Raw genomic sequence first — 27779 nt, forward strand, 5'->3', positions numbered from 1 at the left:
CATACACACAGGTGAGACAGACACACCATACACACAGGTGAGACAGACACCACATACACACAGGTGAGACAGACACACCATACACACAGGTGAGACAGACACCGCATACACACAGACACCGTATACACATAGGTTTCCCCCAGTGGAATGTCTTTATTCTCGATTGAATGTCTTAATTCCCGGGTGAATGCCTTATTCTCGATTGAATGTCTTTATTCCCGGGTGAAAGTCTTTATTCTCCAACGAATGTCTTTCTTCTCGATTGAATGTCTTGTATTACCGGTGGAATGTTAATATTCCTGATGGAATATATTCCCAATTGATTGTCTATGTTCCCAATTGAATGTCTTTATTCCCGATAATAGGGAAAGCCCGACGCACTATTGACGCAGCCCACTGAAACATGATAGAGAAAGCCCGACGAACTATTGACGCAGCCCACTGAAACATGATAGGGAAAGCCCGACGCACTATTGACGCATCCCACTAAAACATGATAGGGAAAGCCCGACGCACTATTGACGCATCCCACTAAAACAATAGGGAAAGCCCGACGCACAATTGACGCACACCACTGAAACATGATAGGGAAAGCCCGACGCACCATTAACGCAGCCCACTGAAACATGAAAGGGAAAGCCCGACGCACTATTGACGCATCCCACTGAAACATGATAGGGAAAGCCCGACGCACTATTGACGCAGCCCACTGAAACATGATAGGAAAAGCCCGACGCACTATTGACGCAGTCCACTGAAACATGATAGGAAAAGCCCGACGCACTATTGACGCATCCAACTAAAACATGATAGGGAAAGCCCGACGCACTATTGACGCATCCCACTAAAACACGATAGGGAAAGCCCGACGCACTATTGACGCAGCCCACTAAAACATGATAGGGATAGTCCGACGCACTATTGACGAATCCCACTAAAACATGATAGGGAAAGCCCGACGCACTATTGACGCATCCCACTAAAACATGATAGGGAATGCCAGATGCATCATTGCTGCAGTCCACAAAAATACATAATTGGGAAAGCCCGAAGCACTATTGACGCATCCAACTAAAACATGATAGGGAAATCCCGACGCACTATTGACGCATCCAACTAAAACATGATAGGGAAAGCCCGACGCACTATTGACGCAGCCCACTGAAACATGATAGGGAAAGCCCGACGCACTATTAACGCAGCCCACAAAAACATGAAAGGGAAAGCCCGACGCACTATTGACGCATCCCACTGAAACATGATAGGGAAAGTCCGACGCACTATTGACGCATCCCACTAAAACATGATAGGGAAAGCCCGACGCACTATTGACGCAGCCCACTAAAACATGATAGGGATAGTCCGACGCACTATTGACGCATCCCACTAAAGCATGATAGGGAAAGCCCGACGCACTATTGACGCAGCCCACTAAAACATGATGGGGAAAGCCCGACGCACTATTGACGCATCCCACTAAAACATGATAGGGAAAGTCCGACGCACTATTGACGCATCCCACTAAAACATGATAGGGAGTGCCAGATGCATCATTGATGCAGTCTACAAAAACATAACAGGGAAAGCCAAATTCAAAATGTAAGGAGACCACGAAAACATGAAACGGACCACGTACGTATAAAGAACAATGTCATTATTCTATCGATACTTCATAGTGTACATAGACCTAAGGAGAAGGTCTGTATATGAAGACCTAGTAACCTTATTCATCGTGACTTTGCATATGGCCCGATACATTAACCTTGTAGAGTTACATTTTCAAATGATATCGTTCAGCGCTGTTGTGTAATTGCGTCAGTGCATGTTTATCCTGGGAAGACCACTTGAGAATCTTAGTCGGGGTGGGGAGTTTATGGGTTTTTTCTTATAATTCTTTCCCGAAACTGCTGGGAAAGGATTGTCCTGAGACGACTAAATAAAGGTTGAACACTGGACATGGTGAATGTTCTGGGAAATAATGCGTTGCAGGTTCAAATGGTTATTTAGTTCCTCCATTCAGAAAGATGTTCTTTTTAATAAATGGTCTGTCACTGAGACAAGAAAATTACAACCGTGTCATATTACGCTTTTTACAGATACGTAAACGTCTTCGGGGGATTGCTTCACAACTCAATGAGTCAGCACGTTGTTGTCACGTGACTGCCATATTGTGTCGTGAAACCTTTGCACACGGCTCCCACCTATCAACCCCACGAGAGCCTCTTAAGTCCCTAGATGCTAAAAGACACACAGGTGAAAACACAGCTTTGACATGGCAACCTTCTTTGTGGATATTGTTCTTATTATTGCTATTTTTTCATCAACGATCCATCTGGGGGTCTCAAGTCAGGAACACCACAGCCGTGGCCGAGTTAATGTGTATCAGCAAGTGCTCACCACTTTAAACGTCACAGACAGCGATACCCTCAGTCCGAACAAGACCAGGGAGTTCCTGCAAGTATTATTTCGCAGCTTTAAGTGCCAGTCAACCAAACCGGGCCCATGTGTCTCTTTGGTAAGTTGTCATATATTGGTTTTGTTTGTTTTAAAAAAAACCAAAACATGAACCTCTGAACCGAATTACAACGACTGGAAATGTACAGCAACATTTTGAATTTGTATAAATGGTATCTTGAGAACAAGAACCCGGTTAAATCAAGGTGTATTGAATAAAACCAACAAAGCTCTTTCCATAATTCTCAAAATAAAATGTCAACGCCAGAGAACAACCAGTCTCGTTCACCCGACTGTGCGCAAAAGGGAAAATAGAGGTAAAAACTATATGAATGGATCTCAGACCACTACAGTGAACTACATTTATAACAAACACGATTATAACGGATATAACGAACTGGTTTAGGTCCCGGCCATTTACTATATATATCCCGTATATATTCTTACAACGAACTGCGGTTATTTCGAACTAAACGTAGTGGTCCCGTTGAGTTCGTTATAACCGTAGTTTACTGTTTATGAATAATCAGCAATGACACCAGGAATCAGAACGAAACGTAAATACTTGATAGTTCAACATATTTTAGTTGATTCTTGGTATGTGCAATATCAGTCAATAATATACTATGTCTTGTGAAAACCTGTTGCAAGCAACTTATCTTGCAAGCATACAAGAGCTCGGGTTGTAATTTGTACTGACTAGACTCCAAGAATGGGCTTCTCACATTAAACTTACGAGGGGCCGGGAACTTGAACCTGAGTTCAACATTTAACGACAAGGTTTGTTGGTTTGTTTCAATTTTGATACTGCTTATTGTATATATAGTATGCAGTGCAAAGTTGCATTCTTATCGTGTTTCTGTTCGTTGTGTGACATATCGGTGATCCAACCAGAAGGGTATCATATAGTCATGTTTCCACTCAGCAACATCACATCCGTATCACGCCGTGACAGTAACATCAGCAACATCCCATCTATATCACGCCGTGACAGCAACATCACATATGTATATCGCCATGACAGCAACATCTCATCCGTATCAAGTCGTGGCAGCAACATCACATCTGTATCACGCCATGACAGTAACATCAGCAACATCCCATCTATATCACGCCGTGACAGTAACATCAGCAACATCACATCCGTATCAAGCCGTGACAGCAACATCAGCAACATCACATCCGTATCAAGCCGTGGCAGCAACATCAGCAACATCCCATATATATCACGCCGTGACAGTAACATCAGCAACATCACATCCGTATCAAGCCGTGGCAGCAACATCACATCTGTATCACGCCGTGTCAGCAACATCACATCTGTATCACGCCGAGTCAGCAACATCACATCTGTATCACATCGAGTCAGCAACATCACATCCGTATCACGTCGAGTCAGCAACATCACATCTGTATCACGTCGAGTCAGCAACATCACATCTGTATCACGTCGAGTCAGCAACATCACATCTGTATCACATCGAGTCAGCAACATCACATCTGTATCACATCGAGTCAGCAACATCACATCCGTATCAAGCCGTGACAGCAACATCACATATGTATATCGCCGTGAAAGTAACATCATCAACATCTGTATCACGCCGAGTCAGCAACAGATATGATACATGTATCACGTCGAGTCAGCAACAGATATAATACATGTATCACGTCGAGTCAGCAACAGATATGATACATGTATCACGTCGAGTCAGCAACAGATATAATACATGTATCACGTCGAGTCAGCAACAGATATGATACATGTATCACGTCTAGTCAGCAACAGGTATGATACATGTATCACGTCGAGTCAGCAACAGATATGATACATGTATCACGTCTAGTCAGCAACAGGTATGATACATGTATCACGTCGAGTCAGCAACAGATATGATACATGTATCACGTCGAGTCAGCAACAGATATGATACATGTATCACGTCTAGTCAGCAACAGGTATGATACATGTATCACGTCGAGTCAGCAACAGATATGATACATGTATCTAGTCGAGTGCGTGTCATCGCAACCCGGCGGTATTAACCAGTGCTCATGCCATCAACCACCGGCTAACATACTCCGTCTGATTATGTCAGACTACGGTGTTTAACAAATGTATTCATTCATTCCACAAAATTTACCGTTGTCATAATATATCATATTGTCATGAATATATAAATACTCACGATAGCATTAAGGCCATATAACGTGTTAAGTTTGGACAGTTAAGTATGATATGAATAAACATGTTTTCGACGGTGTGACTCTTGGCCAATTATCCTAGCTGCATTTCGGGTTCTTTGTAATGACGCTTGTTTACTTGTTTGTTTTATTCACCCATACTCAGTATTACCATCTTCACGATACTGTGTGTATACGCTGTTGGTAAATGTGTCAATTTGCAAAGCTTTATAGAAATATCATCGATTGCACTGATCTATTTATGTAAATGTAAAACGTCAACACGACAGGAGAACTATTCTCGACTATGGGATGAAACGGATTACATTGCGTGTAAAAGGTAAACTAGCGGTGCCATTATATGAATGGATCACCGAAGTTCTTTGATGACACCAGGTGTTCACGAAAAGGGTAATTATATCCTGTCCTATCGGTAGCACCAACCATTCACACAATTTCCATAAAAAGTAAGACCCGTGAAGATTCCGGGGTAGAATAGGTCTTCAGCAACCCATGCTTGCCGTAAAAGGTGACTGTGCTTGTCGTAAAAGGCGATTAACGGGATCGGGTGGTCAGGCTCGCTGACTTGGTTGATGCATGTCATTGATCCCAAATGCGTGGATCGATGCTCATGATATTAATCACTGGATTGTCTGGTCCAGACTCGATTATTTACAGAACGCCGTCATATAGCTGGAATATTGCTGAGTGCGGCGTTAAACAACAATCCAACCAACAACCATAAAAAGTAAACGTATGTGTTTGCTTGTTGATGCCGCATAGAAGCACTCCCCCTACAGCATGTAAACAAACCAGACAATCAAGTGATGGACCAGAAATCCAGTCACACGGTAGCGCATCTAATAACCTTGTTGAAACTTAAAGAGATATGTTAATTAGCCGTGTACAAGTGCAGATATTCTGCTGCTTATAAGTAAAGACAAAAAAGGGTGTGTAAGAAATAGGTTCGTTTTGCACTGTGGGTTACCACGAGCACGACAAATGCCACAAACTCGTTTCATCCTGTTCCAGATGCAACTAGCAAATCAAATAATTTCACACTTTTTTTTTCTAAAATAACACATTCCCACAGTCCAAGTGTTCATTGTGTGCTGTCGATACACGAGGGCCTGGATAGAGGTGGGAATTTAGACACTGAGCATGCAAAGGTTACAGTGAACGTGCGATCTCTCGCGCCGTGGTTCGGACATGCACCATCTTCTTGTGTAAATAATCGGACATCAACGGCCGTTACGGTCGCCGCACTGCCGATTACCGTTACAAGGACAAATATTACCGACGTGTGGGCATTGAGGGGGAATTAGACTTTTCACGCATGGGATATTTACCTGTTAAAGAATCCTTTGTCTGTGACACGTTCCTCAACAAATACTACGGCATTAGTATACGTGTAGCGATATTAGCTGCTTAACTGACAAAGATTCAGAAAGGACCTGTGTTTGAGATTTAGATGAAGATATTATTTCCTTTGTTAGTAGCGTGCCTATCAAATGATGTTTGATTGTTTGTTTGTTGTTTAACGCCGCTCTCAGCAATATTCCAGCTATATGACGGCGGTCTGTAAATGATCGACTCTGGACCAGAAAATTCAAGTGATTACGTCATGAGCATTGATCCATGCAATCGGAATACGACGACATGCATCAACAAAGTCAGCGAGCCTGACCTCCCGATCCCGTTAGTCGCCTTTTGCGACAAGCATAGTCGCCTTTTACGACAAGCATAGTCGCATTTTATGGCAAGCATGGGTTGCTGAAGACCTATTGTCCTGCCAAGATGGAATATTTCTGAGTGCGGCGTTACAAAAACAAACAAAACTTGGAACTGTATGAACGTTGCTTGGGGTGGAGCTTCCACGACAGTTTCTTCTTGCCAAACTATTCAACACCAAACTATTTCTCCCTGGTCTTGCTTGCTTTTGTGTGAGGATTAAGGACACTGAAAAGAATAAACTAAGCGAGAATAGCTTGACAAACCTATTTTTTTTACGCTTCGACACGTTCATCGCAATGCCGTAAATGCACGAGGAGGTACCACCCCTTATACCACAGTTCTTATCCATTATTCCTCTGCAAACCTAACTGTTTCATTGTGAAGACTATAGTGAGAGAGTTTGGTTTAACGCCGCTTTTAACAGTATTCCAGTTAGCTTAATGCGGGAGGAAAGCCCAAAGTGATGCAGGTGTCGGACGTTTACCACTTCGGTGAAACCCACGAGCACGGGTATGGTGCTTACAAACTTAGAAATATAATAGGTGCGAACCGGGATTCCAACCCACCATCATAGGTTTCTGGCGTGCCCAAGGGACGCAACTCGTATGGACTCTACACGTTCGGGTTTGACGTTTTTTTTTATTAGCCCAAGTTTGTGTTTTATGGGAGATATGGAATACGCCTCTCTGACAACGTGGTAAACTATTTTCTGGGCCATACATCTTTGTCGTCAGTCAGCTATATTTCCAAACACACACCCTGATATGAAATCAAAGACGTTTGACAGCAGCAGGCAACCGATGTTACAGTTGTTGTATTTAATATCGCACACGTTGAGTCGATGCCCTATCGCTAGTGTACGACGTCCTTGTGTAGGCGGAAGAGAAGACATAACAAAATCGTTTGACATATACGCGTGATATTTGTCCACGTGACGAACGTTTTATGCGACTAGGTGTGAGGACATTGCCCTCCCGCTGGTGATCCGAGGTGTATGAACTAACTTGGACTTTTTCGCGAACACCTGGTATCATCACTATTTGATAATGATTCATAAACACATGCTCATGATATAGTCGGAATCATACAATCGATTCTCTTTTTGACAGAGATTTCTCATGGATATGGAAAGGGTCGCTTTATTTATTAACTCACCGACTCAGAAACAAGCGCATGTAACACTCTACATTTCCCAGCTTCCTTGGTCCACTGGTCATGGGTTCGAATCTCTGATTTTCTCTGATAATGATCCATCATCTGTCAGCGCCATACAATAGTGTGTGGGGCTCACCATAGTTGGACCGTCTGCAACCAGCACCACTCCGGGGCTTCATCCCCCATGATGCTGACACTCGCTGCGTATCCTGCTCCCAACATGACGTAAGGGTTTGTTGTTTGTGACCATCTCAGTGAAACAGGTGACATAAACAATCATATAACGTCCAAGTCAAACAAAGTTCCTGTTTGTGTACACGCTCAATTTGGCCTCGGAGTATCCTTGTAATTAAAGCGTTTGCTCATCACGGTGAAGACCAAGGTTCGATTCCCCACATGGGTACAATGTGTGAGGCCCATTTCTGGTGTCCCCAGCCGTGATATTGCTGGAATATTGCTAAAGCGGTGTAAAACCATCCTCACTCAAGCACAACATAGCTCGCAAAAACAGGAGGAAGTTGAACCTATTGAAAACGGAAGAAGATCTATTGTGCAAAGACTGACTTTCCAACAAGTATCCAAGCATGAACGAATCATGGCAGACGAAATGATTGTAATCCATTAATATCAGCATAGAGTGGAACCAGAAATACGATGTCATGAGTTGATATTTAGTCCCCTATACTGATATTCCAGTTGAATTTATCGTTATGATTTGAAACATACCAGATGATTTCGGCCGTTATCACCGATGGAAGTTGATGATAATGCCATTATGTATAAACATAAAGGTACTCAGGCATATGTAATCAGAATGTATTTCATGCATACGTACGTCATCTGTTCAGCGAATGTTTTACGTTCTACGTAACCTGTCTTTTATTAACTCCAGTTTCTACTGGGATGTAGAACAACACAGTCGAAGATCATTTCACACGATTTAGTCACGCAAAAGTTTCACATTCATTCATGTTTAGATTTTAAGAACATTGTTTGTTAACCACACAAAAGAGCTTTTTGAAGGAGCGCCATATTTGTTTGTACGTAAGAGTTAATATTTTACGTCAACAAGTTGAATCTGTCTTCAAGTAGGTGTTTGACCTACTGTGGTGGCCTCTCAGCCAACAAATTAGAGATGTTTTATCACTCATGGGTTAACAGTTTCCACATGATTCGCCATACCAATCACCTTTTCAATACCTGATTTCCGCCAAATGTCACGTCCTTGAAGGTCACGTGTCAAAGGTCGTAGGAAGTCAGTGATTTCCTTCCTTGTTGTGTGACGGCGATCGTGACCGCAAGGTGAGGGGAGAGATACCCTGGGTTTACAACTTGGAGTAGTGTTATTATGTCGCTACATAACTCCCGGCATCTTTACATCAACGTGTGAATTGACCTTTGGCTCCACGGAAATCTGGTGTAATCGTATACAAAAATGTACCCAAGAACTCGGTCATTGGTCCGTTTAACATGCTTTAGCTTCCATGTGGTTCTCCTATATTAAGCTGACACGCTGAGATGTAACTGGAGTACTGTTTAAAGGGGCGTTAAACAATATTCACTCACTCTATGTTTCCGTTTCTTGATATTTAAGCAGGACACTGGTTACGCTTCTGCTGGTGCTTTGATTTTTATGTTACATAGTAACCCATTTAATCAGGACACCAGTTGTAAATAAATCCTCCAATTGGTACACAAATAGTAAGAAACCACTCTAATCCGTACGCCACATGTAAGAAACTCCTCCAAACTGTACACCAATAGTAAGATACCCCCCTAATCCGGACACCAATAGTAAGAAACTCTTCCAATCTGTACTTTACATCGCTAGTAGGAAACCGATCTAATCCGCACACCAGCAGTAAAGAACCCCTCTAATCCGTACAGCAGCAGTAAAGAACCCCTCTTATCCGTACCCCAGCAGTAAAGAACCCCTCTAATCCGTATATCAGTAGTAAGAAACCCCTCAAATCAGGACACCAATATTCAGAAACCCTTCAATCCGACACACAAATAGTCAGAAACCCCATACTCCTGTAGTAAGCCACCCTCTATTCCGGACAGCAGTAGTAAGAAACCCCTCTAATCTGGACACCAGTAGTAAGGAACTGACACACTGTGATATACCTGAAATACTGCACAAAGTGGCGTTAAATAAAACTCACTCCTCTCTTAGTAGTGTCTTTGTATAACGAAACAAGACACCCAGAGAAATATTGATGTTCATATCCAAGTTCAGGTCCTCATCCGTCCTTAAACGGTCACACAACATGTGTACGTGAACGTTTGTCTTGTGTGTAAGTACCTAGCGTATTAGGCTTCAGCAAATGCTCGTTACGGATTTTAGTTGACGTTACAAATTATTTTGAATAAGATGATAAATAATTTGTGAAAGTAATCTTTTAAGCTTTCCAATGAAACGACAGATGCAATAACAAATAATAAAGAGCACGCCGAAGACCCGGGTTCGATTCCCGACATGGGTACAATGTGTAAAGCCCATTTCTTGTGAACCCCGCTAAGATATTGAAGGAATGTTGCTAAAGACGGCGTAAAACCATACTCACCCATCTGACGTTGACTATGTCAACAAGCAAAATTAATGGAAGTTATATTAGGCAAATGTAATTCTAAAGTATAACATACCATAAAAAAACAGTCATAAAAATGTATTAACAAAAGTTAAGATTTCAAAAAAGCTTAAGACGTGACGAGAGTTATTAAGACATATTACGTCACAACTAAGCATCTCACAGCGGAAATATTCAAGAATTTAAAATCCGCGGAAGCCGCAAATATAAACGTCTTTTTAATTGCATTAACTTTCATAACTTTTGGTAATATTTGACGAATTCGTGTGATATGTATAACCTAGGTGCCTCAGAAGCCGGAAGGTAAGTCTGTATCAGCCCAGGTTTACACGAGCGGCTGTTCCTGTAGACGTGTTGCTGCATCAGCCCAGGTTTACACGAGCGGCTGTTCCTGTAGACGTGTTGCTGCATCAGCCCAGGTTTACACGAGCGGATGTTACTTTAGACGTGTTGCTGCATCAGCCCAGGTTTACACGAGCGGCTGTTCCTGTAGACGTGTTGCTGCATCAGCCCAGGTTTACACGAGCGGCTGTTCCTGTAGACGTGTTGCTGCATCAGCCCAGGTTTACACGAGCGGCTGTTCCTTTAGACGTGTTGCTGCATCAGCCCAGGTTTACACGAGCGGCTGCTCCTTTAGACGTGTTGCTGCATCAGCCCAGGTTTACACGAGCGGATGTTACTTTAGACGTGTTGCTGTATCAGCCCAGGTTTACACGAGCGGCTGTTCCTTTAGACGTGTTGCTGCATCAGCCCAGGTTTAAACGAGCGGCTGTTCCTTTAGACGTGTTGCTGTATCAGCCCAGGTTTACACGAGCGGCTGTTCCTTTAGACGTGTTGCTGCATCAGCCCAGGTTTACACGAGCGGCTGTTCCTTTAGACGTGTTGCTGCATCAGCCCAGGTTTACACGAGCGGCTGTTCCTTTAGACGTGTTGCTGCATCAGCCCAGGTTTACACGAGCGGCTGTTCCTTTAGACGTGTTGCTGTATCAGCCCAGGTTTATACGAGCGGCTGTTCCTTTAGACGCGTTGCTGCATCAGCCCAGGTTTGCACGCGCGGCTGTTCCTTTAGACGTGTTGCTATTTTGTCAGCTCATAGATATGTAATGTAGGGTACTGGGAATGTTTTCAAACATACCATCTCCCACGCAACTGGGTCGAACAAAAATATGTGTTGGCTTCTCCTGTCAGAAAAACAAATTGCATGTGCTCACTGCAATAATATTCCGTCTATCTTAAAAGCATCCCGAAAATTCGTGATGTCACATACTCCGTCATAAACCCCCGCCAAAAATGAATTGCGAGAGAGATTAAACAATTCTGCAGTCTTGTATTTGATAAAAAAACACACTTTTCGTGATGCCAATAGCGTTTTATGTAAATATCCGTCTGAGGTCGTGAGAAAGTTTTACACTCTCTGTGTAAAATAAATAAACACTGATGTGCACAGCATTAGATGGGTCAATATGTGATTGATATCTCAAAGGCGTTTTATGGCGTATGACACAAGGCTCTAATTAACACTGATCTATCGATATCGGTTTAACATTGATGGAAAAGTATCAGAAGTGTTTGAAAGTTACTTAAAAGTAAGAAAAAACTAAATACTTTCCATATTACATGTGACATGTGATATTTGACCGCTTGCGAATTTAACAGAAAGCGACAGGTTGGTTGACCGGGCTTGTGGGTACAATGTACAGTGTCTAGTTATATAGGTTCTCATGCGCATCAACACTCGTGAAGATCCGGGTAAGAATAGGTCTTCAGCAATCCATGCTTGCCGTAAGAGGCTACTATACTTGTCGTAAAAGGCGCCTAACGGGATCGGGTGGTCAGGCTCGGTGACTTGGTTGATGCATGTCATCGTATCCCAATTGCGTTGATCGATGCTCATGATGTCAATGACTGGATTGTTTGGTCCAGACTCGATTATTTACAGATTGCCGTCATGTAGCTGGAATATTGCTGAGTGTAGCGTTAAACAACAAACAAACAAACGTTGCGCATCAAACATGAAGCTACCATTCAAAAGACAAAACTGTGCGTGTCGTAAAACCATTATGAGTATCTGGTGGATAAAATATCTACCTGGATGATTGTGTGCCACCATACCCCGGATCGATGCTCATTCTGTCAGTCACTGGTTTGTCTGGTCGAGACTCGATTATTTCCAGGTCGCCGTGACATGCACTGACTGACCCCCAGCCGAGACAACTGGGCTGATTCATCCAGTTGTTCACTTTAATCTGTATACAAATCATCATAATTATTATCATGCCCATTTATGAGTAATCAAGCACTACATAAACGTTGTATATTGTTGCAGACGCAGATAATGTGGCAGTGATGTTAACGCTTCTGTTAAGATAAACGTTAGCTGTAAGCCTGTTAATGTGATATGTGCATGACTCAACGCATGCTCCCAAACAAAAACATGACAAATATATGCATGTACATGTTCTTATCTGTCACAGGCAGAAGGTATGGACGCACTCATGTAGCATTGGTTAGCCTGCTCAAGACCACGGGCAGATCAAAACTAACATTGCCAAATGACGTCATACCCCATGTCCTCTTGTGGACGGACGTCTTATTGGTGTAATTTAATAGTCTTACCTGACTATTTTGACCTCTCATTTATACGACTGTTTACCATCTGTTATGGAAAAAGTGATACAGTGAACGAGGGCTAACATGGAAATACTGGTGCTTCCTCTGTGAATTACAAATGCTTGTTAGTACTTGAGGCATTTTCAATAAAAGTATGTATGGGTGCACTTATATGCTTTGTAGTTGATATTAAATAATGGAAACGCGTTATTGAACACGCTTGATTATGACTTTTTCTTGAAAGAGCTTGACGCTTTTGACTTGCTAGGTTTGTTACTAACTTAATTCGCTTGGTTCAGTACTGTTACTGTAAATTGAACGCATCCAGTGTATGGACGAAGTGATTGTCAAAACATAGCTTTGTTCGGCCTGGTAGCTGCTAACGTTATTCGCCTGAAGAGGTCTGAACATAGATACTAGTACGTACTATCTAATGTTTATTCATTCGTCAAATTCGGCTGAGCGAGTGAGTGTGTGAGTGAGTGAGTTGGGTTTAACGCCGCTTTTAACAGTATTCCAGTTATATCACGGCGTGCCAGCTTTATGTTGGAGGAAAGCCCGAAGTGATGCATGTCTCTAACATTTACCCCTTGGTGAAACCCACGAGCACGGGAATGGTGCTGACAAACCTAGAAACATATTAGGGGCGAACAGGGATTCGAACCCACAATCATAGGTTTCTGGCGTAGCCAAGGGACGCAACTCTGCACAGCGAATCGCGGCGCCTACTGGGCCATCCGTGCATCAATGTGTGAGTGAGTTGCTGTGGGACTTTATAAAGCTCACAAACATGGCACTGCTTTTGACCAGGGATACATCGTATATTAACTGTCTACACCCTGGGCTGACAGACCAGTGATCACAAAAAGAGAGAATCTGGATCAGCGCATCCCTCCACAACAAAGGGGAGTAATCCTGCATATTCACCTACTATGATGCTGAACTGAATACAAGCTTTCTGGACGTAACTTACTATCAAACCTGTAACGTCTTGAAGTACTGTATTATGTTATAGTTAACCAGCATACTATAAACCAGTATGGCCGTCAATGCCGCTTTAAACACAACTCTCTATATCATTCCATGCAGGTAAATTTTAGAAGCAAGGTAGTGTAGTCAAGAACGGCACTTAACTTACATATGAAATCGTTTAAATCGCCAGTGTCTGAACGTCTCGGGTTTGTTCACCGTCGTGGGTGCTGACAGCACCCAGGGTCTGACCAAGGAGCAGTTTCACAACGCCACCGTTGTCATCTTCTACTACATCTACAACTTCACCAACTACTGTCGACAGAATGTCAACCCGGAAATCAACACGTTTGAGTCTTATCTCCAGAAGGTTCAGAGCATATTATTCGAGGAGGGTCACGGTGATGTGGAGGCGGCGCCTGTTAAGCATGCGCTGGAGCACATTGCCGAGTTCATCAAGCCAGGGGACGCTCAACAGCACCGGCATCAACTCCACGACGACGATACCCACGTAGAGGAGGTGTCAGTGCTGGAGGAGAAGGTAACATGAAACTGACAGTTAATCTCTACCATGGGTATAATGGGTATGTTTCTCGGCTGGATAAAGCCAATGGTTGAAAACGGTATCCGTTGGGGTCAGGGGCGCAGCTGAGGCCTTTCACTGGCAATCAGACATTACCGAGGGCATAACTCCTACCTTCAATACTCATTTAACGTGTTGTGAGTGGTATGTGAATAAGCTTCTTGCGTTACAGGTATCGCATCCCTTTCTTTCACACCTGAGACCCGTGAAGATCCGGGTTAGATTAGGTCAACCCACGCTTGTCATAAGAGGCGGCTAACGGGATCGGGTGGTCAGGCTCGCTGATACATGCCATCGTATCCCAATTGCGTAGATCGATGCTTATGGTGTTAGTCACTGGATTGTCTGGTCCACACTCATTATCTACAGACCAGATAGACACAATTTTATGTGTAACAACTTCTTTAATACTGTGAAAATCGACATTTCGGTATAAGGCGTGACAACGGTATAAGGATCTATACCGATTTACTTACAGACCGCCGTCGTATAACTGGAATATTGCAGAGTGCGGCGTAAAACAACAGACAAACAAACAAAATACACTCTTGTCTTGTTTCTTCAGTGTGTGAGTGCAGATGCAGTGTTCTACCAGCTGGGTGAGGAGAGTGGGCATATCAAGGGAGAGAACCTTGCAGAGATGACCGCCTTCATTGTGTACCACCTTCTTGAGGGTAACGTTTCACAACCCTTTTATCATATGATGTCAGAGAACGTGTGCTTCAGCACCGCATCCGTGGTCTAGTGGCAGAGCGTCCGCCCGGAGAGCGGAAGGTACGGGGTTCGATCCCCGCCCGCGTCATACCAAAAGACGTTAAAAACGTTACCCTGTCTTGCGCTAGGCATTAAGGAGCTAAAACAAGGACTGGTCGGTTCGGAGTCAGTATACTGTGTCTGTGTAGGGTATTCATGTTAAACTGCAGCATGGTGTCTCAGTGAGCTAGCACTATAAATCGACATCAGTCCGGACTTATGCAAGCAGCAACACAAACACACACACGAACATGCAGGTCGTTATGTAGGTGCAATAATCTTGGACGCGACGTTAAACCCCATTTCACCTCACCTCACCCACGTGTGCTTCACGTAACGCGTGACAGCGCATGCGCACAGCAGGTGTCACTGCCACGCGGATTAGGTCAGACGTGATTTCAGTTGTCCACTGACATTTATACGCAACCGCAAAAACAGGCAATGCGTGTGCTTGGAATAAGTGTCGTGTGCACCAGTTTCCACCTTATAAAACATTGGTGTTATCCGTTCTCTGTTGTTGTTCTGTCACTTTGCTTTGGGACATTATTTTCCAAAACTAAAATTATCCAGTCTGTGCGGCGTTGTACACATAGAACATAGTGACAGTCGGATAAACAACGTTTCATAGAAATAGTGATTTTGGTTGGTTTGAAACCTCTGTGAATAGTAGTTCAGTTACATCACAGCGAGTCAGCTTGATAAAACCGAAAGTGAGGCAGGTTCAGTTACATCACAGCGAGTCAGCTTGATAAAACCGAAAGTGAGGCAGGTCTTAGGGGGGCATGTTTCAGACATTCCTGGCACTCAAATCTAGACGGGGCTCAGGGTTTCCAAGTCGTCTAAGGCGCCGTGATTCGCTGTGCAGAGTTGCGCCCCTTGGCTACGCCAGAAACCTTTGATTGTGGGTTCGAATCCCGGTTCGCCCCGACAATGTTTCTAGGTTTGTCAGCACCATACCCGTGCTTGTGGGTTTCACTTCAAGCTTAATTCCCGCCTTAAACTGACACGCCGCGATATAACTGTAATACCGTTAAAAGCGGCGTTAAACCCAACTCACTCACCAAGCCAACACGACACAGTAACATCACGAACTTTACCTAGAGTAATGTATTTCTGTTGTCGCCCAGGAGGGCTTTTACTGTATGATTTCATAACAGTTATGTTCATCCTTGGTGCATATTGCAGGGTCGACAATAAAAGAGAAGTGTCGTGTGCTCCCTTCCAGACAGAACATCCTCAACGACCTCTTTGTCCATATCAACGCCCCCAACAACACCATCACAAACACTGGTACCACGATGAAATGTCATAATGAAGTATTTTGGTCACGTGTTAGTTTAGGTAGTCCAGTCTATAAGCATGACTCGATGGTTAACTTTAACCAAGTTAATGTTTCTACATGCAGACATACGAATAAGTACTGTCCTTCCTTTCTATATTATTTTTTCTGTAGATTATATGTTGCGAACTTCAGGACCGACCATTTGACATCCTGGCGACGGGGAGAGCTCTGTTTCAACAGCCATGACTACAACACTTTCAGAACCTCCGCCGTGTCCCGTGAACGATTGTATATAAAACATGAGGACACACACACACACACACACACACATACACATTCACACACCACCACCACGCACGCACGCATGCATGCATACATACACACGCGCACGCACGCCACACACATACACGATCCACTAAACCCCTTCTCTCCTGCCTCACACATCCACCCAAAATCCCCCCCCCCCCCACACACACACACATAGTCAGCCACACACACGCCACACACACATAGTCAGACACACACATACGCAACACAAATACATGATCCACTAACACCCCCACCACACACACGCACGCGCACACACACACACACACACACACACACACACACACACACACACACACACACACACACACACACACACACACACACACACACACACACACAAACACACACACACACACACACACACGCACGCCACACACATACACCATTCACTACCCCTCTACCCCACCACACACACAATGTCCTATGGTCGGCCCCTACTAACCTTGAGTACATTTGATTTGTCCTAAATCCTCCGAGACAGAAGGTTACAATACTCAATAATTCTTTGATAAAGTAAAACACGGGTCATGCTTCAAAGATGGACATCAGAAATATCCATTTGGCATAATACAGAATCGGTTAAGGGGCATTTTGTATATTTAGTAACACAAAAATATATATAAACGTTCCTTGTGCAATATCGTTGACTGTTTAACATTAGGCCATTATGGCGACAATTGTATAAACAGCCTCATTAATTACGCATTTCGTATTAATTTTAATTCAGTGGTTCTACAAATAACATAACGAACAGAAAGTACATTGACCAAACATAAATATATACCAAGAGTCTGATATTTCGGTCGAGTTAGTCGCTAAATGACAGCTACAACTTCCCGTGTATAGAGTTGAGTGCATTGCTGGCCAAGCTGAACTTGGAGGGTGAACAAGAGGAGGACCACTCAGACAACGACCACAGGAGGAGGAGGAGGAGGAGCGCCGACGTTGATGCTGCTGCAGACAGTGCTGTCCGTGTGCGGAGACAGGTTGATGATATTCACGATCCTACAACAGTCCTGGTAGGTTGAAGCCTTTTCACAACTGTAAAATTGCTATTCCAACCGGGGGATTCCTGGTAAGGATTGGTCCTCGGCATCTTAGGCGGCGTAATAGATGAGGTGGTCGGGTGACTTGGTTGATTCCGCTCGTAATATCGATCCCTTGATTTTCTGGTCATGACTCGATTATTTATAGACCGAATATTGTTGAGTTTGTCGATGAACATTACACATTATAAATTATACCATTCCATGACGTGAGTGCACGGAAGGTGTTGATACTTCAACTGAAGAAATATTGTTTTAAGTAAATTAACGTCAATATAATTTGAAATCAGATCTCTATATAAATTATTTTCGAAATAATGAAAACTTTGAAAAAAAATAATTACACAGTTAATATTGTTCAAAGGTCACCAAAAAGTGTTACTCCGTTGGTGAGATCAAGGCAATCAACGGTTTGGGGTATGCTGACGTCATCACTAAGAACAAGTTTGTGGAGCTATGTCCCACCCTGGTGTACATGCAAGTAGCAGGGTCGTGCGTCTCCACCCCCAACACCACACAACCAGCCACGCCCACCATGGCAGAACGTAAGTCTGAGTCTCTACCCTGGTGTACAACACAACACAACTAACCACGCCCACCATGGCAGAACGTAAGTCTGAGTCTCTACCCTCGAGTACAACACCACACTAACAGCCACGCCCACAATGGCAGAACGTAAGTCTGAGTCTCTACCCTCGAGTACAACACCACACAAACAACCACGCCCACCATGGCAGAACGTTAGTCTAAGTCTCTACCCTGGTGTACAACACAACACAACTAACTACGCCCATCATGGCAGAACGTAAGTCTGAGTCTCTACCCTGGAGTACAACACCACACAAACAGCCACGCCCACCACAGCCGAACGTAAGTCTGAGTCTCTACCCTAGTGTACAACACAACACAACCAGCTTCGCCCACAATGGCAGAACGTAAGTTTGAGTCTCTACCCTGGAGGACAACGCCACGCTGACAGCCACGCCCACCATGGCAGAACGTAAGTCTGAGTCTCTACCCTGGAGTACAACACAACACAACTAACCACGCCCACCATGGCAGAACGTAAGTCTGAGTCTCTACCCTGGAGTACAACACCACACTAACAGCCACGCCCACCATAGCCGAACGTAAGTCTGAGTCTCTACCCTGGAGTACAACACCACACTAACAGCCACAGCCACCATAGCCGAACGTAAGTCTGTGTCTCTACCCTGGAGTACAACACCACACTAACAGCCACGCCCACCATGGTAGAGCATAAGTCTCCACCGTGGAGTACATGCAGGTGGCAGGGCTGCGTCTCTCCTATCGTACAACACACAACCAGACATGCCCTCCATGTCTGTAACGTCAGCCTGTGCTTGGTTGATGTTCAAATTGACAATGGACACTAGTTATATCTTCCGTGCTATGAGTCGTACAACTGTATTTGCTGCAGGCTACGGGTACGGTTCCTTGGCTATTCTGATCATCTGCTTCTGTGCTATACCGGGCGTCCTCCTCTTCCCCCTCCCAAAGGGCACCTGCCACGAGGCGTTCATGTCCGTCTTCCTGGGCCTTGCTGTCGGCACGCTGTTCTCTGACGCCATCTTGCATCTCATTCCTCAGGTCAGTTGTGAACATGGGTACCCGGTAGAAACATATTCTGTACCGAGCAATAGTACTCATTTCACTGTGATTCAGTATGTGATTCATTCTTTGAACTTTCGTTTTGAATAATATTTTCGTACTAGTTAACACCAAACCTGTTTGTCAGGCTTTCGGCCTACACGACCACGAAGACGAGCATGCGCACAATCAACCTTCCGGTCCAGTGACAGAAGAATACACTTGGTATGCTGTTGCGCTTATCGCTGGTGAGGCACATTTTATCTGTTGATATCAATATACATTTTTAGCAGATATTAAGGTAAAACACGACTCCCGGGCATTGTTTGAGAATGTAAACACGATAGGGAGGGGCCGAGGGTAGCAAGTTCGATCCCACTAAAATGTTAGGACCAGTTGTTGTTGGATTCTATATCATTCAACTTCTTGTCTTAAGTCAGCATTGTAATATCTGTCATGTACATCGTTTTCAAAAGCAAAATAAATACTCAATAAGGGGAATTCAAACAATGTCACACTCGCAAACTTTGGTTCCCCTCTGGAAGATATTACCTGCCCTTGATTTCCTTCAGTCAATTTGTTTGGCTACGCTACTAGGTCTGTGCGAGTGACAATCCGCCCTAATCTTGGGTTGGCGATATCAACACCATTGCTGCCATTCCCCTTGATTACGATGGAGTTTGCGAGAAATTCAACGTTGAAAAACTGACTGACACGCTATAGAAAGCCCTTACAAATCTTTCTGATGGAAATGCTGTCTTCATGTCCACAAAAAAACTGGCAATGGCTTTAAATTCAAGACTTTTACTTATCTTGAAATGTTAATGAAAATAAAGCGCAGATAATTTAAGATCGCGAAAACCTTGTGGATGGGTACCATACAGGGTTAGTGAAGGTTTACCGACATACGAGCCCTGGAGACATAGGGGATGCCAGGCAATCCTCCATTTTTTGTGTGTGGCGGGCTAAGGGGTGAACAACTGGGCAAAATCATACCTCCCGTTCACGGTTCCATGCATGAATTGTCTGATGTTGAAGCCTTGATATGTGTCAAGCAGATGGTCACAAGGTTACGACACATAGTACCGTTTGTTTGAGACGTTTTTGCTGTTTGTCTCTTGTATAATAAACAACTCCCACTCGTCTTTCATTTCTTATATGAGATATCAACATTATGTACATCCTATTTAAGGATGATGATGAAATGTACAAGATTTTAACATACTGATAGTTATCCGTATTATAATAATGATGACGCCCTCAGTAGAATCCGACCTCAGCAGTGTCCGACATGTCCATTTTATGCACATATGATTATTTCGCGCATATTCTCACAATCATCATGTCGATTGCCTGTACCTTTTCTCCCAGTACCGATTGTCGTATCTCTCCCGCTTTTTGATGCGATCGTTCAGCCATCGCGTTTATCTGCGTTGCCCAGCTACATCAATGGGGAACAACTCACTAGACACCTCCCTCTCAAAAGTAACGTCGTCCAATACACGACGTCATAAAACTGCGAGCGTCATAAAGGTGCGAGAAAGGACGTCATGATAAAACAATGTTTTATCGTGAAATTAACCACTCTTCGTTATTCACTGTTTTTTTGCGATTTATCGCGTAGCTATCTTATATACAAGTATGTGTATGACATGTTCCCTAACTGACAGGTACCTATGTCTTCTACCTGATCGAGTCTGTCATGGCGGTTCTTGGATCCGGGCACACGGTAATTACTCTTCTTGTTTGTTGTACAGTGAACCCCCCTAGTCTGCAAATCCCACCTTCAGAATGGTATCTTTTGGGTTCGTCTCAATATCAATCTTATTTCAATCAGATTCATTACTTCGCTACAATAATCCCATCTTCCCGAGGCAAGGGAGTTAACTGTCTAAAAATCAAGAGAGCACCTTGATTAAAAGCATGAAAGAATTTGCAAAATATGTGTCATCGCCCAGTTGACGGTACACATTATTTGCACATCCTGCAGTCGACAAAAAATCTGCACGGTGAAATCCATGTTGTTTACGAACCGGATGTCTGGTTCGTTACGTGATTTTGATTGGACTATGCATAGACTCGTTATTCCAGCCAAAATGTAACTCCATAATTGCAGCCTAGTTCGGCAAGGGTGGAAACTGGACTTCTATAGTCAGTTAACTCCCTTGCCTCGGGAAGATGAGATAACCCTCGACGTGAAGATCTGACAACACGTTCATGGGAGGGCGCGTCATATGAACTTCCTAATCAGCCAATCAGCTAACGAGGCATTTATGGCAAGGCGACGCGCCATTGCCTCTTCACCCAAACTTTCTGCTGGTGTTCATTTGTTACATTCGAACGTTTCGGATCAAGAAATGAAGCCGAATCGTCTAAGAAATCTGAAATCTGATTGGCTCAAGAACCAACGCATTCTTCTTTTACATTGGGCGGTCAAAGTTTGCTTCATCAGACACGACCTTCTGTAAGGGGTTGCCAGGTCTTTACGCAGAAAAGCATTTTATTGAAATATAGATCTGATTTTAATGCACTCATGTTTGGTTAATTCGGACAATTTCTGTGGGAACGCCACCGTCCCAATTGTTGTAGGAACGGCACCATCCTGATTTATCTGGTATCAGTACCTTCCAGATTTCTTTGAGAACAATACAATCAGGATTCCCTGTAAACAATGCTATCCAGATTCCTCTCGGAACAATGCCGTTCGGATTTTTTTGGGAACGGTATCGTTCATGTTTCTATGGGAACTGTAAAGTGCGTATTTCTCTCAGAAAGATGCTTGCCAGATTTATTAGGGGCACAGCTGAACGGGTTTCTATTTGCTGCTTAACCAATTAAAAACAAATTTTTAATAATAATCATGAGTTTTTCAACTGTATTTCGTAATGTTCGGCCTAATATCGTAAATAATAGTTGGATGACTACCAAATAGGTATATAGAGATACCAAAAATCGTAGAAATAGTGCTATCAGTGCAGAAGAGTTTGTCAACTTCCTTGTTGTATACAGCTGTTGTACGCTTTGATTGCAGCATTCTCACAATCACTCGTCTGTGGAACTGAACCAAATCGATGTAGATCGTGTGGTAAGTGTTCACAATCTCACAAACACAATCTTTAGATCTCTTTGTTTGCTATCTTTAAGTGGCATGTAGAAGCTGTAGTATCAGTGATTGAGTGAGTGTCTGACTGAGTGCCTGAGTATGGTTTTATGCCGTCTTTATCAATACTTCGGCAATATCTGGGCTTCACACATTGTAGCAATGTGAGGAATGGAACCTACTAGGCATTCGGCTTGACGAGCAAAAACACCTTAACCACTATGTACGGTTGCCCATAAGGGACATGGAGTGTTTTTCAATATTTTTATATTTCACTCACTTCTATCGTAACCTTTTGCAAATTAACACAATTTGGCATACACATATGTGATAAATCATGTATAAAAACAACCGAAAACATGGAAAATGGACTTTCAAGTAGCTATTGAATCGCTGAAATGTGAAGCGATAATGTCAAAAACTAAAATGGAAATGTCCAAAAACAAAACGAAAATGTCAAAAACTAAAATGAAAATGTCAAAAACAAAAACGAAAATGTCAAAAACTAAAATGAAAATACAGAAAAGTATTTCCTCCGCGATGATAATATTTCCACCAGGGTGAAAAGTATTTCCTACTTCCTACCGCGGTCGAAATAGTGTTCACCGATCAACAGAGTCCCGGGTAAGATGACACACAGTCCGATTCTCAGTAGTCGGTTCGTACTAGTTGGTGATGGGGGCCTTTTCTAAACCGATATCCCACGGGGCCAAAATTGATGAGTGTCGAAGGTTGACATTTTCATGCAACAGCCTATTTCCATTGCAGAAGAAAGAGCCCATTGGGGTAATCGAAGAAAAGAGTCCACGAGAGAAGTCATGTACGTAAACACAGAATGTAGAGGGTGTGTGAGTGAGTGAATGAGTGAGGGAGCCAGCGCGGGAGGGAATGGGTGGTAGGATGTGAGTGAGTGGATGAGTCGGAGAATGAGCCATGGAGTGTGTAGGTGAGTAGGGAGATCGGTGGGTGGGTGAGGGAGGGAGGGAGGGAATGGGTGGTAGGATGTGAGTGAGCGGATGAGTCGGAGAATAAGTCATGGAGTGTGTAGGTGAGTAGGGGGATCGGTGGGTGGGTGAGTGAGTGAGTGAGGGAGAGAGGGTATGGGTGGTAGGATGTGAGTGAGTGGCGGAGTCGGGGAATGGATTAGTGAGTGTGTAGGTGAGTAGGGGGATCGGTGGGTGGGTGAGTGAGTGAGGGAGGGAGGGAGGGAGGGAGGGTATGGGTGGTAGGATGTGAGTGAGTGGCGGAGTCGGGGAATGGGTGAGTGAGTGTGTAGGTGAGTAGGGGGATCGGTGGGTGGGTGAGTGAGGGAGGGAGGGTATGGGTGGTAGGATGTGAGTGAGTGGCGGAGTCGGGGAATGGGTGAGTGAGTGTGTAGGTGAGTAGGGGGATCGGTGGGTGGGTGAGTGAGGGAGGGAGGGTATGGGTGGTAGGATGTGAGTGAGTGGCGGAGTCGGGGAATGGGTGAGTGAGTGTGTAGGTGAGTAGGGGGGTCGGTGGGTGGGTGAGTGAGGGAGGGAGGGAGGGTATGGCTGGTAGGATGTGAGTGAGTGGAATGGATGAGTGAGTGTGTAGGTGAGTAGGGGGATCGGTGGGTAGTGGCGAGTGGGTGAGTGGGCGAGTGGGCGAGTTGGTGAGTGGGTGAGGGGGTGAGTGGGTGAGGGAAGTGGGTTGGATGCCTCTTTTAAATAGTGTTATTTAACTTTTTCTATATTTTTTATTTATGGTGGATGGGAAGATATGAGGACAGGGGTTGTTTTTCTTCCCGACTATTTTGTTAACTAACTTAAGTAATAGTAATTAAATGTCATGGGTTAGTATAGGGACTGAAATAACCCTTTGAAATTTTCGCTCAAAATTGTCGTTTTCAATTTGGTTTTATTTCACCCGACCAACCAACCTTGATAAAAACCCTTTAAGACAAGTATTATATTTCTCCAAACGACCTTATCATGTTGGTGATCCTTTGTCCAAGTATTTAAAAATGTTCGATTGTTTTGTCAGTTTGATGTGAGAGGAGACTTCCTGCAGGTCGTGTATATAGGGGTTTACCGTGTGAAACCAGCGAGCAAGGAAATTGTACTGACAGTCAATAAGTCATGGCAGTCATGGCAGTCATCTAAGGCGCCGCGATTCGCTGGGCACGCCAGAAACCTCTGATTGTGGGTTCGAATCCCGGTTCGCCCCGATTATGGAATACTGTTAAAAGCTGCGTTAAACCAAACTCACTCACTCACTAGTAATAGTCGTGAGGCTTCTGAGCATGTGCAACACTTGAACTATATACCATCAGTAAAATCCTTGAAAATCAAGTGGGCGCATCAGCCTTGGATCTATTACTGGTCATAACAGTCCCTGTTGTGAGTGAGTGTGTTGGGTTTAACGCCGCAGTATTCCAGTTATATCACGGGGTGTCAGCTTAATGTGAGAGGAAAGCCCGAAGTAATGCAGGCCTCAGACGTTAACCACTTCGGTGAAACCCACGAGCACGGGTATGGTGCTGACAAACCTAGAAACATAATCGGGGCGAACCGGGATTCGAACCCACAATCATAGGTTTCTGGCGTGCCCAGCGAATCGCGGCGCCTTAGACGACTGGGCCACCCTTGCCCCCAACAGTCCCTGGAGTTGAAACTAAGCAGCTCCAAGTAAATCTCTGCAACGTACGACGTAATGTAATTATATCGTTTACTGCATTGCGTTTCGTACTGGTTGGTGATACCAGATAACCATCCTGATAAATGTGAAGGCACAGATGCTTGATCAGCTTATGTTCTGGCGTTTTATTCATATTGGTGTTGTTTTCAGCTTTTTCAACGCTTGCCTTTATGGTGATAATCGGGGACGGCATCCACAACTTCGCAGATGGTCTGGTGGTTGGTGCCGCCTTCAGTCTCAGCGTCACTAGCGGCCTCACCACCAGCATCGCCGTCTTCTGCCATGAACTACCGCACGAACTGGGTCGGTCAGCATTGCTTCTTGGTCTCCAAAGTTTTGTATAATGTATAAGGATACATTTCTCAAAATGACCCATACTGTCATAATCGTTCGAAAGTTTCTCTCATATTTCGGAGAATTTCCATGTGGTCAATTTAGGATGGGTGAGTGAGTGGGTTGGGTTTAACGCAGCTTTTATCATTATTCCAGTTATATCACGGCGTGTTAGCTTAGTGTGGGAGGAAAGCCCGAAGAGATGAAGGTCTCGGACGTTTATCACTGTTTACTTAGAAGTAAAGCTGTCATCAGTACGTGATAATGTCGACTCATTAATAAGTTGTCGTAAGAGGCGACTAACGGGATTGGGTGGTCAGGCTCGCTGATATAGTTGATGCATGTCATCGTATCCCATTTGCGTAGATAAAAGCTCATGATATTAATCACTGGATTTTCTTGTCCAGACTCGATTATTTACAGACGGCGTGGCGTAAAACAAGAAACAAACATCAATAGGTATTACATGTAAAAAATATATAATAAGATGGACTTTTCCATGCATTTTTTTAAGAACGATGTGTATATATCCCTCTGTCGCGAACTCCGATGTATCGAATACCCTGTTGTGTTAAACTCAATGCGCTCCTGGAAAATCATATTTACTGCTATTTTAACCCGGGTGTGTCGAACTCAATTTATAGTCTCAAGATGTAAAAATACGTTAAACATATATTGTCCTGATAAGTCGAACTCCAGTTTATAGCAACACTTTCAATCGTGTGTAGTGTTACAAGCCTGAAGTGATGTGTATGGTGTTACAAGCCTGAAGTGATGTGTATGGTGTTACATGCCTGAAGTGACGTGTATGGTGTTACAAGCCTGAAGTGATGTGTATGGTGTTACATGCCTGAAGTGATGTGTATGGTGTTACAAGCCTGAAGTGATGTGTATGGTGTTACAAGCCTGAAGTGACGTGTATGGTGTTACAAGCCTGAAGTGATGTGTATGGTGTTACATGCCTGAAGTGACGTGTATGGTGTTACATGCCTGAAGTGACGTGTATGGTGTTACAAGCCTGAAGTGACGTGTATGATGTTACAAGCCTGAAGTGACGTGTATGGTGTTACATGGCTGAAGTGACGTGTATGGTGTTACAAGCCTGAAGTGACGTGTATGGTGTTACATGCCTGAAGTGACGTGTATGATGTTACAAGCCTCAAGTGACGTGTATGATGTTACAAGACTGAAGTGATGTGTATGGTGTTACAAGCCTCAAGTGACGTGTATGGTGTTTCATGCCTGAAGTGACGTGTATGATGTTACAAGCCTCAAGTGATGTGTATGATGTTACAAGACTGAAGTGATGTGTATGGTGTTACAAGCCTGAAGTGACGTGTATGGTGTTACAAGACTGAAGTGATGTGTATGGTGTTACAAGCCTCAAGTGACGTGTATGGTGTTACATGCCTGAAGTGACGTGTATGATGTTACAAGCCTCAAGTGACGTGTATGATGTTACATGCCTGAAGTGACGTGTATGATGTTACAAGCCTCAAGTGACGTGTATGATGTTACAAGACTGAAGTGATGTGTATGGTGTTACAAGCCTGAAGTGACGTGTATGGTGTTACAAGCCTGAAGTGACGTGTATGGTGTTACAAGCCTGAAGTGACGTGTATGGTGTTACTAGCCTGAAGTGACGTGTATGGTGTTACAAGCCTGAAGTGACGTGTATGGTGTTACTAGCCTGAAGTGACGTGTATGGTGTTACAAGACTGAAGTGACGTGTATGGTGTTACTAGCCTGAAGTGACGTGTATGGTGTTACAAGCCTGAAGTGACGTGTATGGTGTTACAAGCCTGAAGTGACGTGTATGGTGTTACTAGCCTGAAGTGACGTGTATGGTGTTACAAGACTGAAGTGACGTGTATGGTGTTACTAGCCTGAAGTGACGTGTATGGTGTTACTAGCCTGAAGTGACGTGTATGGTGTTACAAGCCTGAAGTGACGTGTATGGTGTTACAAGCCTGAAGTGACGTGTATGGTGTTACAAGACTGAAGTGATGTGTATGGTGTTACATGGCTGAAGTGACGTGTATGATGTTACAAGCCTGAAGTGACGTGTATGGTGTTACAAGCCTGAAGTGACGTGTATGGTGTTACAAGGCTGAAGTGACGTGTATGGTGTTACAAGCCTGAAGTGACGTGTATGATGTTACAAGCCTGAAGTGACGTGTATGGTGTTACATGGCTGAAGTGACGTGTATGGTGTTACAAGCCTGAAGTGACGTGTATGGTGTTACAAGGCTGAAGTGACGTGTATGGTGTTACAAGCCTGAAGTGACGTGTATGGTGTTACATGGCTGAAGTGACGTGTATGGTGTTACAAGGCTGAAGTGACGTGTATGGTGTTACAAGCCTGAAGTGACGTGTATGGTGTTAC

The 27779-nt window shown here is 43.9% G+C and overlaps 1 protein-coding gene across 1 annotated transcript in view; it reads left to right on the top strand.

The window, feature by feature from the left end:
• Window positions 1-2103: 2103 nt before the first annotated feature.
• LOC124120212 (zinc transporter ZIP4-like) overlaps window positions 2104-27779 on the top strand; it is a 32183-nt gene continuing 6507 nt past the window's right edge. The window contains exons 1-12 of the mRNA XM_048382628.1: window positions 2104-2515; window positions 13891-14238; window positions 14846-14954; window positions 16219-16323; window positions 17492-17664; window positions 18056-18236; window positions 19133-19302; window positions 19451-19550; window positions 20973-21031; window positions 22334-22387; window positions 23171-23222; window positions 25211-25363. Of these exons, the coding sequence (XP_048238585.1) occupies window positions 2273-2515; window positions 13891-14238; window positions 14846-14954; window positions 16219-16323; window positions 17492-17664; window positions 18056-18236; window positions 19133-19302; window positions 19451-19550; window positions 20973-21031; window positions 22334-22387; window positions 23171-23222; window positions 25211-25363 (1747 nt within the window). The 5' untranslated portion in view covers window positions 2104-2272. The remainder of the gene's footprint in view (window positions 2516-13890; window positions 14239-14845; window positions 14955-16218; window positions 16324-17491; window positions 17665-18055; window positions 18237-19132; window positions 19303-19450; window positions 19551-20972; window positions 21032-22333; window positions 22388-23170; window positions 23223-25210; window positions 25364-27779) is intronic.

The sequence above is a fragment of the Haliotis rufescens genome, unplaced genomic scaffold (assembly GCF_023055435.1).
Source record: "Haliotis rufescens isolate VD_foot unplaced genomic scaffold, xgHalRufe1.0.p SCAF_4, whole genome shotgun sequence".
NCBI classification, from domain to species: Eukaryota; Metazoa; Mollusca; class Gastropoda; order Lepetellida; family Haliotidae; genus Haliotis; species Haliotis rufescens.